Genomic DNA, 15,061 nt, shown 5'->3' with positions numbered 1-15,061 from the left:
CAAAAATGGTAAGTTATATTGAAATGCGGTTTTCTGCAATCAATTCATTATCCCAATAATAGGTTCCATCTTGTTCATTAACCCTTTATTGAATCCGGAAGTGGTTCAAATTAACCATTCCCGGTTTCAACATTGATAGGAATAGAACAAGAATGGTAATAGATAGCGACAAGCCGTTTTATGAAATCGATTCAGTCTCAAGACAACACTCTAACAAAACCGGAAGTGGCTGAAATTAACGATTTCCAGTTTCAATATTCACTCCCATTGAACATAAACAGTAAGAAATAGCAAGTATTGGCTTTTTTTATATATATGGATTCAACATCCGAGGAACAAGTTCTATTTTTGGTTTATTAATCTATTGTAACCAATAGTTATGCATGTACTACTTCAAGTTTGAGTAATGAACTCCCATAATTTGGAAGTCTACCGTGGTTTCACACTGTGAAACAAAACTCACTTGTTCATCTTCTAATCTAATATAAATAAAATAAAAAGTTTGTTTGTGTGTTTGTTTCTCTGTGTGCGGCCTGGAGACCAGACGAGTGGACCGAGAGTTACCAAATTTTGGTCAGGGGTACCTTGACCCAGGCCCCAGATGAAGACGAAGACCTTTTTCAAATTTCGAACCAGGGGGGTCTCAGGGGGGCGTTTACCGGAACCGGCTTGGGAACCAGACAAATTGACCGAGAGTTACCAAATTTTAGTCACGAATACCTTGGTTCAGGCTCCAGACCAGAGTTAAACGTTTCTGTCAAAAGTCGAACCAGGGGTTTTCAGGGGGGGGGTTAACGGGATATGTAAAAGTAGTAGAAAATGACCGATATTAGTGTCGAGTTTATAGTTTCCGCGGTCGCTGAAATCAATGGTGAAACTCCGATCGCATTAACTTCCAAATTCACGCTATTCGGCTCCGGGCCGGGGGTCACCGGGGAGGGGGTGAGATACCGAGACCTATAAAAGTAATCCAAAATGACCGATATTAGTGTCAAATCCATAGTTTTCGCGGTCGCTGAAATCAATGGTGACACTTCCATTAGCAATGACTTGCAAATTTAGTTATAATTGGATGCGGGCCGGGAGTCAGCGGGGGGGGGGATCCGAGCCCCAAAATATTAGTTAAAAAAAGCCCAAAATATTAGTACCAAATCCATAGTTTTCGCGGTCGCTGAGATGATACTCCCACAGGTGTTGACTTCCAAATACAGCCCCCGTGCGAAGCATGGGTATATTCAACTAGTTTAAAATAAATAAAGACATGTTTCTGCGTTTATATTTTCCTACAAGGGAAGAAAAGGCAGGGAAGAAAAAAGAATGAAAGGGTGCAATGGTTAAAAATAAGATGTTCATACTGTCCGTATCTCAAGACTCTTAAAGGTTAATCACATGAAATTTGGTATTTAGGCTTTTAAAATAATTTAAGACGTGTTTCTGTGTTATTTGATGTTTCCTTTAGAATGGAAAGAAAGAGTGAGAGGATAAAAGGGTGCAACTGTTATAATAAGACGGCCATACGTATCGCAGAACCACATTGCAGATGAGAGACATGTTATAGATATGATAGGTTTGAGGCCGTAGACCAAGTAAATGTGCGGAGGTCTGTGATGAGAATCCCTAGCTACCCAAAGGCTAGTATTTTAATGTTTCCTTTCCCAGATGGAATTCAACGCAATACATATATAATACTTTGCATAATCTTTTTCCTCTTTGACTTCATTAATCATCAAGAAAGATTGGTTGGTTGGATAATAAATACTGAAATTGTGGATTGCTTACTTTCCTTATATTGAAAAACATAAGGGGCTGTATTCTATTTCCATTTTGTTCAACGCTACTTTCGCATTTAACATTCACAATGATATTAGAGAACAATAGCACAAAAAGAAAATCCCTGAGGGCATTCCTAAGTTGTTTTAAGATGCTTACGTTGGTTTTGCTTGTTATTTGATGTATCTTGATAGCTAGGATTTCATAATTTTCACTTGCGTATTATGCTATCTTGCTGAGAAACTTTCAAAGAAATCACAAAGTGAATATACAGTATGTTGTGCTTTTTGTACAATTGAATATCTTAGCTAAAGGAAACAAACGCATATTAATACTGTGACTTTACATTTCTCTCTCATAATTTTGCACGGTTTCATATGCAGTTAGATGCAACATCTATTAACTGCATTTGTAATTACAGAAATTCACAAAATTGATGTTGTTTTACTAGTATTGTCTGTATGCTCCAAGTAACAAAACTATTATATGCCGTATATGTCCGAATACAAGGCTATCCCCTATTTTTAACAAAGGATTACAAAAAGAAACCTATAACAGATAACGAGTATTTTTCAGAACTATAATAAAACTACATTAAAAATCAAATCAAATACAGATTTCCCTTAGTATTCTTCACTGGAAGGATTCTCCGAATCTTCAGCGTCACTACTAGTGTAATTGAGACCTTGTTTCATTTATTTATTAACATAAGATCGCCCTCAGTCCCATACCATATAAAGCAAACGACTCCATATTTTTCGGCTCAAAATTCTAACAAAAAACTTGTGTTCGATTCGAAAATACATGGTATATTCGAAGAATTGTACAAACAGCATTCAGTTTTCCGTAACTACCATTATTTGAATTCCAAGTAACGATTGTTGTGAAAAAAATACGTTACGCATTTTCTATGAAGGTTCGAATTTAAGTTGCACCCAGCATTCCAATTTTCAACATATAATTCTTAAGAAATACAATGAAATGTTTGTCCTCTACAATATTTCCATAATTTTAAACCTTGTATATTTATCTATTTTTTGTAAACAATCGCCATTTCAGTCGATATGTTTTTTGTAGGCGCCGTGGCCGTTTTTGAATGTTCATATCATACTAGTTCACCACCAGAAAGACTTGAACCTCATATTTCATTTCATCGCCGCTGCTGAAGGGCATTCCAGCCCAATATTCTTTCAACTTAGAAAGCAGGTGCTCGTCACTGGTTTGCTCAACTTTCGTGACTATCTTGTCGGAAATTGACTTTTATCCGCCCCTTTCTTCATCGTGAATTTCAGTACGACCATTTTCAAACTCCCTAAACATTTACTTGCATTTTTGACATCCATGCCACGAAAAGCCTTTTGCGTTCAAAAACCAAATAACTGCCCGAACTTCCCACTTGGTGTGTAGCGCCAAGCAGGAGCCCCATTACAAACGACTTTCAAGCCAAGACAGCGTACCAGAGAGGTGCGAGGAAAACAACAAACACAACAGCCGCACAGTTTTCCTATGTTACAGATTAATCTCACTGGGAAACTGTAATCCTTAATTGTCAATTTATCTTTTCATTACTTATCAAGTTTTACGTAGAGCTCCTTCGTGGCTAAGCGGTTAGCGTAAGTGCCTTTGGCGCGGGAGACCTGGGTTTGATTCCAGGGGAGCTCATGTGGTTCGGATTCCACGTTAATCAGTAGGTCCACGTCTCACCTAGCCTCGCTGCTGAACGGGACGTTAAAGTCAAAATCAACTCAACTCAAGTTTTACGTACTCTCGAATTACAAAAGAAATGAATGACCACCTACTCTGCTTTACTGTTTTAATAGACCCGTCCACCGATGTTAATCCTTTTATCGGAGTTCCACAAGAATATGTTCTACGTCCACTATTATTTTTAAAAGGCAACTATTGCATCTAAAATTCTTAAATTCTCATACATTCAGTTGTTACTTGTGTGGATTAGGAAGAATGAATTCTTTTTCTTAACCAAGTAGATCAATCTCAAAGTTAGGAGAATGTTTGGCTGCGAAGACTGCTAAGTGAGGGTTTTGTTCCCATCGATCACAATCTCACCTATCCACCCACCGAAAAAGAAGACGACAACGATTTGATATATATGCAGTGAAAGAAGAACTACAGAAACTTTTTCTCGAAAAAAATATATTCTACTTAATTTCCCTAATAGACTTTTTTCTTATAAATTACTTCTCTGTCTGTCTGTCTGTCTCTCTCTCTCTCCAGAAATCCTAAAGCAAATAATTCATTCATCATGACGCCATTTTGCTGTTTCTCTCTCTCTCTCTCTCTCTCGCTCTCTGCCTGTCTCAGAGCCCGGCATTTTCCCCCCTTGGTTCTTCCATAGTTCTAATTAAAATTCAATTAATAAAATTTAGGTCTGAAGGGTCCTTTTTCTTATGTTGCATCATTAATTCCTTTATTTGTAGTTTAATATTTTAATAAATCTGCCGGCATTAGCTAGGAAAAGAAAATTAAAAATAAACAAGTGAAAGACGTAGTTTGTAACGTTGTACGAAGAATAATTAAATAAAACAATATTATTAAAAAGTAACGCGATCTGATCTAAAACACCAGAGATGAGAACTGATGCGTTGATCAGACATTGCCCAAGTAAACTCGTAGACAATATTAGCCTTTGGTAGACAATAATTATAGTTAGAGTCAGTTTAATGGTCACTTAGGACAGGGATTCTCTTGTGTTTATAGTGCGGAAAGATCTTGATTCAATTCCCTATGGAAACTGGGAACTTAAGTGTATGGTAGTGATTTAGCCTTAAACTTATCTTCACGTTCTATCATGATCTCAGTGCTGAAAAAGTAACGTTAAACGTGTAAACAAAATAATCTTTGAATGTAAATGATAGCGAATCTAAATTCTCTACAGTAACGAATCTTGCTAAAAGCAATTTTAATGGAATAGATAAAATTCCTCTTTTTTTAAGTATTAGTTACTGCAAAATTACTCGACATCATCATCATCATAAGAATTTTGGCATTACTAGTAGATCATAACATGAAGTATAAATTGAGAAACATTCATGTACAACTTTCTGACCTAAGCTTTTCGCCTTGAAGTAGAGATTATTCATTTTGGTGTCGCTTATCAGCAGTAGACTTATTTTCAAGCCCTTCTTCATTTTCCTCCACAGTAGCTTATCATTTTCCTCACACAACACAATCTCATGTCATTCCCTTATTCGGTTTCTTTTCCTCTTGTTAGTTATCTCCAACATTGTACTTCTCATCTTCACCTTTCTCTACATTACTTTTCATGTTCAATTATTGGCTTCTGTTATAATAAGCTAGTTGTATTCATGCTTCCCCATATTTACATTTTCAAGTCCTCCACTGTTATTTTTCTTTATCCTTGTTTAGCCTTCTAAATTACATTATGCATAAATATTGGACGACTTATAGAGTAGCTTTGTTTGTATGTCTGTTGATATGTATGAGAGCAAAATTGGTAATATATACTTGTATGTACAGGGTGCGGCACGTAAAACCGGCCCGTCGTAATATTCTGGTATATTGTGTTTTTGGCAACACTTAAATAATCTACCTTCCTACCAAGAGATGGCGTGTCGAGGTCGGGTCGACTTACGTGACCTGCAGCAGTCACGTGCAGCCGCAGCCAGCGAAACTTGTCGAAACCAGTTGAGAAAAAGGCCTCGTTGTGTTAAGCCGGGTGAGTGTCAGTGTGTGATAATGTATTCGATACCCGAGCGTGTTACCATTGTTGAAGGGTTCATTCTCACTGGATCTTTTGTGAAAACAAAGAATTTGTTTCGGGAGAAATTTCCAGGACGTTCTGTGCCAGCAAAAAGCACCATTCAGGAATTGATTGAAAAATGGCGGCGTACAGGATCGGTTCAAAATGCTCCCAGGAACAGACGACCATCTGTCTGCACACCTGAATTAAAGATGCAGGTGGAGGAGATAATGACAAGAAGTCCTCGAAAGTCAACCAGGAGATTGAGTCAACAGGTTCATGCGAGTGAGAGAAGTTGCAGACGTGTTTTAAGGGGACTGAAGTTAAAACCGTACCGGATAAGTGTTGTGCAAGAACTGAAGGAGCCTGACCTACAGAAGAGGGTGCATTTCTGTTCATGGCTGTTGAGCAATGTTGCCAGTGGTTTCTTGGATCCACTAATGCTCAGCATGAGTGACGAGGCGTGGTTCCACCTGTGTGGGTACGTACATTCCCAAAACAACCGGTATTGGTCGGCAGAAAATCCACACGCAATCCACCAGGTATCCTTGCATGATGAGAAGATTGGTATTTGGTGTGCCATTTCCGCCACACGCGTTATTGGGCCCATATTCTTTGAGACGACAGTGAACAGTGACGTGTATATGGGAATCCTGGAGGAGTTTTATACACACTTGACCGAAGAGGAGCGTCAGTTGTTACTTTCAGCAGGACGGTGCAACATGCCACACATCAGCTTCATTATTGTCCCTTGTGCATGAGATGTTTACACCAGAGAGGACAATCAGCAAAGGCTTGTGGCCTCCTCGGTCATCAGACTTGTCCACGTGTGACTTTTACTTATAGGGACTGTTAAAGGGAAGAGTATACGAAACAAATCCACACACAAGTGAAGAACTCAAGACCAGGATCCAGGATGTCATCAATAGCATTACAACACAAGAACTGACAAGGGTATATATGAATCTCCTCAATCGTGCTCACATGTGTGTTGAAGTGGGCGGAGGACACTTTCAGCACCTGCTGTGAAGGCTGCTGTGAAGGTGAGTAGTCATATTCAATACATTACATTTCATTTATGTGTTGTAGTTAATCATATTCAATACATTACATTTCATTTTACGTGTTCACTTTACGGGCCGTTAGCGTACGCGCCTTTGGCGTGGGAGACCCGGGTTCGATTCCCGGCGGGAGCTCATGTGGTTCGGATTCCACGTTAATCAGTAGGTCCACGTCTCATATAGCGTCGCTTCCGAACGGGACGCTAAACTAAAATCAACTCAATTTACGGGCAGATTTTACGTGCCGCACCCTGTATAAGGAATTACCGTCAAAAGAATAGATTTTATCTCCTCTCTTATTCATGTTTTTAAACCGGAAAAGATAGTAAAATTCATAAAGCAAAACCGATAACAAACAACGAAAATTCTTTTATTGATATGGATTCAGCGTTCCAGGAATAAGATCCACTTCCGCTTTTACCCTTCTACTGACCCGCAAGTGATAGATTTATCATTTCTGGTATTAATATTGGATTCTTACCGAGAAAAATTGGTCAAGCATGTCAAGTCAAATTTTCAATAGAGGGACTCAGTTTTTCGAGAACTGTTTACGTCCTCTTTCACCTTTTATTTACCACTCTATTGAAACCGAACTCGATACATCTATTATTTCCGCTTTCCTTATTGGACCCCTCTTGATTCTGAAATTTATTGTAGTTTCAAATTCATAAAAGAAATTCTTCTTTTAAAAAAATAATGCATCAAATAAGAATTAGCAGTTTCACGTGTGCATTATGTGAAGGAGTTTGATTACAATATTAAATACTGTAACCACTGGTCACTGGATTGTATGCAACCAAACTGACATTAGGTACAGTTCGGTTGCATATTGCCAAGGGAGAATTTTACGTATAATAACACTTTACATAGGAGGGTCATATCCTTGTATGAATTGGATGGACTACCTCCATCAAGGTACTCAATTCCTAACTTCTGAATCTCTACATCATAAACAAACTTGACGATAACCCATCAAGTACTTCTTGAGACTTTTTCCCTCCTGTAAGGAAGAACAGTCGGACAGGTGATTAGATATTTAAAAGAGTTTTGGTTGGTAAAACAAGCCCCTTAAAAAAGGAATTGTGTTTTATGCCAAAGGTAAGTTAATATTGAGTGAGTTCTAGTAATTTTTAGGAAAGTTAGAAATTTTCATTGAAAAATGAAATGAAATCTTTGCGTTTTACGTCCCACGGTTATGCCGATTAGGCTAAAGGAGACTGTGATGATGAGAGATGAATCAAATGGTGGAATGAAGAAAGTGGGAGGAAACGGGAGAACCCCGAGAAAACCCACGCACACGGTGTTTGTCCACCACAAAGTTCACCTGGCGGGAGCAGGGTTTGAACCCGAGACCCCAAGCACCAGAGGTGAACGAAATTTTCATTGAGTTTCATCTTCATTCATTCAGTAACTTATCACCCAAAAAAAAAGTTATACGTGGTCTGACCAATAAATACACGAACTGAGCTAGTAGGGTGACCTTGAGTTGAAGTTAGGCCATGCACACTTGCTGCTCTCTTGGTAGGGGACCCACTGGAGCGGTAACCGCGAGATCGTTGAGGCAAGCGTACAGCTAGATGTGGCATTTGTTTTGTGGTGTCCTGTTTTTGTTCGTGTCAACTATGGATACGTGTACAACCATGATTCGCCACCAGTGATGATCCTTTCAAGGAAATCGGAAGTTTGAACGGAATTTTTGTAATCGGTACAGCATTCGATCCTTCGTAGCTTTCGGTCAGGTGATAGCAATTTTGGGCAATTTTTGCACATAATTTTGAACAAGTCCACGTGTTCTCTTCAAATTGTGTGTACAGATGATTTTCCTAAATTCAGTTAATCAGCAATCATCCGAAAAGTTAATCAGTCATCAAAAAGCACAAACGACTGCACATGTTCAATATTTTCAATACAGGATATCGGCGGTATTCCTGGCCTCTCCTCATGCTTGCAGTTTTCAGGTCCTCACTGAAACGCTTGATCCACTTGAAAAGAGGTGTTTTCTTCAATACGTTATTTCCATAAGCAGCCCTCAACATTTCATGAATTCTCTAGAAGTCTTTTCCAAGTTTCACCAAAACTTTGATGTTGATTCGTTGTTCTTTCTGTTCCTTAATATCCATAATCGACATGAACAAAAACTTGACACCACAAAACCAATGCTATATATAGGTGGACGCTCGCTTCGACAGTCTGGCGGTTACTACCGCTCAAGTGTGTCCCGTACGAACAGAGCAGCAAGTGCGCATGGCTTAACTTCAACTCAAGGTCACCCTACTAACTCAGTTCGCGCATTTATTGGACAGACCACGTAGATTAACCAAGGTGATTCAACTTCTCCTTCAAACGATTCGTGTTCATAAGATACGCACGATCATTAATATTGTCAAGATATTATAAACATTCCAAAAATTTGCCACATTTTAAGCGTAAAACCAAGTCTCGTTACAATGAAATCAAATTAATCGTTTAGCATGAAATAAAAATAATTTATTGAGTCAGCAAAATTCAGTTAAGAGCACGATGGCTCACTGGTAGAACTCTAATCTTTGGTGCGAATAGTCTATGCTTACATCCCAGGCCATGTGTTTTGTTTACACTTACTATCACTATTTTATTAGTAATATTAATGTATTAAACATTTGGTACGTGTAGTCTCGGTTTCAAATTTCTGTTAGAACCAGAATATTGATATGAATCCAATATCATGAAGCAATGGGAGAGGTAGAGAACTTCGGTCTAGAGAGTTAGAATAACTTGCTAAGAAGTCGATTCTTATTATATCAGATATATTACAAAGTAAAAGCATTTAGGTCGATCACAGATCTACTTGTATTTATTGTTCCTACACTGTGAAAAATCCATGCTCATGACAGCGGTATATTGTACAAATATTCCCGATGGGGCCACTCGGTCGAAAAATTGTAAAACGCTTTTTCAGGCCAGCCACCCTGAATGAGGTTTTCCTGGGTTTTCCTAATTCACACCAGGCAAATGCCAGGGTGGTACCTAACCTTTAGGTCCCAGGCCACTTCCTTCCCTTTCCCCGGATAGTGTGTTCGCCGAGGGACGTCATCCCTCAAAACGTGGCGCTGTAAATGGCCTTGGATGCCGAGAGTCCAGAAATATAAAATCATAAAATCCTAAATTGTACAAATATATACGGAGTTCTCTTGCTTACTATAGAAATCAGTATGGAGCATACGTTATCCCTATGCTATATAAGCACTGCACTTAGATGTTACATCATGTCGTTGCAGGGTGTTTAATATCTAACAGTTTTCCTTATATTACGTACATATAAGTATGTTACCATCGTCAGCTATATGTTATATACGTTCATTTGTGTGTGAGATCGTGACTGCTTATATTGTTTCATACGGAAAGTACGTATAGATGGAACACTTATACAGAAAGTATTGTAAAACATACGTTTTCAGTTATATATCTGCTGTACGTTAAGTCCAAAAACTACAGGATTTACAAATGTAATTTACGATTTTACGTACGCTACGTATTTTTTTTCTCAGTGTACTCCTAGGAATGCCTAGGTGACGAGTCGAGGCAGAATTTTCGAAAAGAGATGAGACAGGACAGAGTTCTTCCGACAGAAACATAAAGTTACGACGCCAGAGGTGGAAATGGGGGGGTGTATTCTGGAAGATAATTCTACCCTCTAGACGTGGTGCATTTTAATGTAAGTCTAGTAATATAAAACTATCCTTTTCTTTACACACAAAAAAATATCCGCCCCTCAAATTATCTTTGTCTCTTCGCTCGCCTCCTCAAAAATAGTAAAGCTGGCGTCGTCACTGAAAACACATACACTTCTCAAGGCTACACTCACTTTCAGCCTTTTATGGCATCTTTTTGAGACGAGACAGCAGCCTCAACTACTAGCTCGTGTGCAAACTTTACAGTACATAAAAGTCGTTCAACTCAATAAATGCACTGTCAGTGTTAGTGCATCTATTAGCAATGAAATTACTTTATTAACCAAAGTTTTTTAGCCCTTATTTCAGATAGCTCTCGAGATGTCTTATACATATACATATATATTAGGTTAACACGAAAGAGAAAAGTCCCTGCACTTGTAATAGAACTCGGGATCAGTTATACTAAAGGCACGAAATTTAATCATTAAGCTACACGTAAGCAAATAATTACAATAGGTATGTCTGTCACTCTTAGAAGAAATCAGACAACAATACAGTATATGCGATATGTTTAAAGTTAAATTAAAAATTAAAGCAAAAATTGAGGTTAAAGAGTCAATCGTAGCTTTGAGCTATATCTCAGTAATCATTCAATGTCCTGTATCTTGGTAGTATTTAAGCAAAAATTAAAGTTTATGAGTCAATTATAGCTTTGGGCTAGATCTCAGTACCGGTAATAATTTAGTTTCCTGCATCTTCTTAGTATTAAGCAAAAATTAAAGTTTAAGACTCAATTATAGCTTTAGGCTATTTATCAGTAATCATTCAGTGTCCTGCATCTTCGCAGTATTAAGCAAAAAATAAAATTTAAAAGTCAATGAAAGCTTTGGGTTACATCTCAGTAAGGATTCAGTGTCCTGCATCTTGACAGTATTAAGCAAAAATTAAATTTTAAGAGTCAATCATAGCTTTGGGCTATCTCAGTAATCATTCAGTGTCCTGTACATCGACAGTATTAAGCAAAAAATTAAAGTTTAAAAGTCAATCATAGTTTCGGGCTGTATCTCAGTAATCATTCAGTGTCCAGCATCTTCGTAGTATTAAGCAAATATTAAATTTTAAGAGTCAATCATAGCTCTGAGCTATATCTCAGTAATCATTCATTGTCCTGCATCTTGGTGGTATCATAATGAAAGGTTTGATTAGTGTATACTTCAATATCAGTTCCATCTTAATTAATGACATGGTTGTCCTAGAACATGAATTTTTAAGTTTAGATTTTTTTCCCCATATCATTGAAAAGTGCTTAGGATTCACACTCACCGTACTATTTTGTTACTCTCTTTGGTATAGGGTGTTTCATAAAGAACGCAACTATTGATATGCCCGCTATTTCTGTTCAAGTAAGTTGGCAGCACTGAACGTTACACGATTTTCATCTGTTGTTGTTGTAGTTAGTTGTCACGAAGCATCGAATAGCGCACGATCGTCATCTGTTTTCTGTATGGGTAGGAATGGAGCGCTTTGTGACGGGACCGTATATTGTTAGAGTGGAAACTGATTACAAATGTGGTGCATGTTGTGCAAAGACTGTTCTCAAATTCCGTGGAATGTTTGCTTAACGTTATCACAGTCGACCTATTCGGTACATTACGTTGACCAAACATTCCACAGAGTTTGCGAAGTCTCTGCATAACATTCACCACATATGTCATACATTTGCACTAATGACAATACCCTGTTTCATCGTGAAGTGTTCTGTGACTTCTAACCACAAAGACAACGGACGAAAATCGTGTAATATTCAGTGCTAGAACAGAACAGAAATGGCGGGCAAAAAAAAACTGCGTTCTTTATGACGACCCGCTCGGGAGAGTAATACTCCTGGAAGTACGTTTTTCCGCACGCTACTCTAGCCAGCTGTTTTACGCGCTATCCTAGCCAGTTGTTTTAAGTTGGTAACAAAATTTATATCATGAAGTACAAGGGGAACAAAACGAACCCTATTATCATGGAGTACAAGGGCATAACTGCTACAACTACTTATCTGCACAAAAGTAAACAAATCACTTTTTAAGTATTATTTTCATATCATTTTAATTTAATAAGTGTAATAAAAACGTTAAAAAATGTAAAAAAAAACTTTCCTCGGGCCGGGTTTTAACTCACGCCAAAAGCGATTTTTATTACTAGCATATAGTGCTAGCCCACTCGGCCACGATGGCCGACAGCAGCATGCCTTTGATTTCTGCAATTTTAATGCAACGTGGCAAGAAGTGGATAACGCCAACCAATCAGAACTGTGTTTCTCGTTTCTACTTCCGGAAGCATTACTCTCCCGAGTTAGTCCTTCTTTGCGAGACACCTTTTATCAATCGACAGGAATAACTTATGTCTCATCTATGAGCATTTCTTATCGTTAAAGGTCAACAATATTGAAGAGTTATTATTTTAAAAGACACTAAAAACACAGCTTGAAATTACGTACAAAACGATCGTGAGGATTTACTTCCGTGAGTTATTAGATTCTTTTCCATTTGCTTGTTCCTAGTATTCAGAGATTCATTTTCCTCGGTGGTTTCTCGGCAACAACAGTGTATATACAAACACGTTATAAGTCTTGTCGTAGGAGAAAATGAAATAGAGACTTACCTTAAGTCTCCTACGTAGTGGGTGCTCCAAGCAAGCCTTGCCCTGGATCTCCCTACCATATGAACCAGAGTGGTGCTGCCATAAATCCTATCAGCTGTCTCGAAGGCGGAATTCCCTGAAAAAAAAAAGTATATATTTTATAAATCCTTTTCGCGTTTTTCTTTCTTTTTTTACTAATATTATTCTACTCTCTGCATCTTATATACAGAGAAAACAGATCTGCAAATGTCACTACGAGTAAGTAGACGTATTAGGTCTTCAAAGCAAGACCGTAGTCAGGGGAAGAAAAGGTTATTGCCCCTCCAGGTTGCTCAAAGTATGAGAATGTGGTAGTCAGTTTTTATCTTACAAAAAAGAAAGAAGTGAGTAAAGTTACTAAATATTTTCTTTGGGCTCAAAAGAGTAAACAATATCATTTTAAAATCCTGTATCTAATTCTTATTGTACATCTTAAACATGGTCTTAATATTCTGTCCTGGTCGATTTGAGTATAATTCTATTTTCCTTCCTAGTAACAAGGTATTATTATTATTATTATTATTATTATTATTATTATTATTATTATTATTAATAGTAATAGTAGTAGTAGAAGTAGTACTGAAGTAGTATATGCGTCATTGTTAGAAGAAAACAATAATAGTTGCAAACTCCGCTAATAACTACACATGATAATTTTCTCTCCAGTATCTCATTTATGTTGTTCTCTTCGATCTGATCTATCAATCGATATACAAGATGTGTTCAAAAAGGAACCCATTTTTTTACCGCGTAAACCAATGAAACGCGGGAGACTTTTCTTCAGTGTAGATGTAGAGGGGTACACTCATGCGCAGTCGTGAATTTCTGGAGTCACAACGTCAAAGGGAATAAATCAAAAATGTCAATTTTTTTTATTTCACCATTCGATGTCATATGACAAGAGCTTCCTCTGGTAGAAACGAGATGGCTCTATCGCTCTTAGTTTGGGAGTTATGACGTAACAACTCTTCGGGACAAGTCATAATCATGTACTTCTAGTGTTGGTAAAAGGGGATAAGTCAGACTTATTCCCTTATACAGGCAGAAGTGTGTATATTTTCTTTCAAAATACAACTCAGTATAAGGGGATTAGTCAAAATGTATGTTTCGTTTTCGGTTTGTTTCAAGTTTAAATCAATATTGGCGGCGAGTCTTTGATGTTTGTTTAATACGTAAAACGTCAGAAATATATTTCCCATAACAATAATTGCATAAGGAAAAATTACTTTATATATTTTCTTGTCGCAAAGAGGAAGGAAAGAAACAGTGTAACTTTTATTGTTTTTAATGCGATCGAATCATTTTTTTTTTGTTTCTTTTTTTTCATAGAACGTAGTATTGTATTTGAGCACCTTGTGTGTATATATTTAGTTGAGACGTAGTATAAAATTGATGAACGTTCCATTTTTGATGCTCTTAACGAGCCGTCGGAATCAAGTTTGGACGATATTTCTCTTTCTGGATCAAGTTACCATCTTGATGAAACTGAACTTTCATCTTATTCTTCGACAAACTGTGATGAAAAACTTTGTGAAACTCGAACAAAGAAGAGGAAGAAAAAATCAACATTTTCTGAAGTTAAAAGACGAAGGAAAATATCTAAACCTATGAGTGTTGCATCCAAAACCAGTGAAGTGTCAATTGTGTCACCTGTTTTTAACCCGTAAGTACTATGGACCGTCTCTCAGACCGCTGCGACTTTTCGTATCATTATATTATCCACAGTCTCACTACTACAAGTGAATCTTTTCGTCTACCTTCCTGTTCGTGTTATAATTGATCCCCTGTGTGCGGCGCTGGAGGGGTCGAGCGGTCTCACAGACGTACTATAGTAGTTACGTGAGTATTTTGCTGTTCAGTTGTCTTTCGTTATCTACTGATTTTTAGCAGTTTTGTGTCTTAACGTGTGGCACATCTTGCACCACACATCAAATAATGACCCAAAGACTGGAAAATCTGAAATAATCATATTTTATAAGATGAGTAAAGACGGAGTGGATACTCTAGACAAAAAATGTACAGATTACACATCAATTCGTCGAACAAGACGATAGCCATTGACCATTTTCTTTATGCTGGTGGACGTTACGTGCGGTGTCAATGAGTATGTCGTGCATCAAGTGTACGCTGTGTCCGCGGTGATAACAAGACTTGATTTCATGAAAACGTTGGCAATAGGACTCATT

General features: G+C 37.7%; 1 protein-coding gene across 1 annotated transcript in view; it reads right to left on the bottom strand.

Annotated features, from left to right (window-relative positions):
* Positions 1-15,061, bottom strand: part of LOC145680556 (FAD-dependent oxidoreductase domain-containing protein 2-like) — a 605,718-nt gene that overhangs the window by 227,882 nt on the left and 362,775 nt on the right. Inside the window, exon 6 of the mRNA XM_081751188.1 lies at positions 12,858-12,972. Coding sequence (XP_081607314.1) covers positions 12,858-12,972 — 115 coding nt within the window. The remainder of the gene's footprint in view (positions 1-12,857; positions 12,973-15,061) is intronic.

This window comes from Thermobia domestica, chromosome 3 (genome assembly GCF_964235325.1).
Source record: "Thermobia domestica chromosome 3, izTheDome1.hap1.1, whole genome shotgun sequence".
NCBI classification, from domain to species: Eukaryota; Metazoa; Arthropoda; class Insecta; order Zygentoma; family Lepismatidae; genus Thermobia; species Thermobia domestica.
Note: the sequence above shows the minus strand (reverse complement) of the source record. Positions and strands in the feature narration are given on the sequence as shown.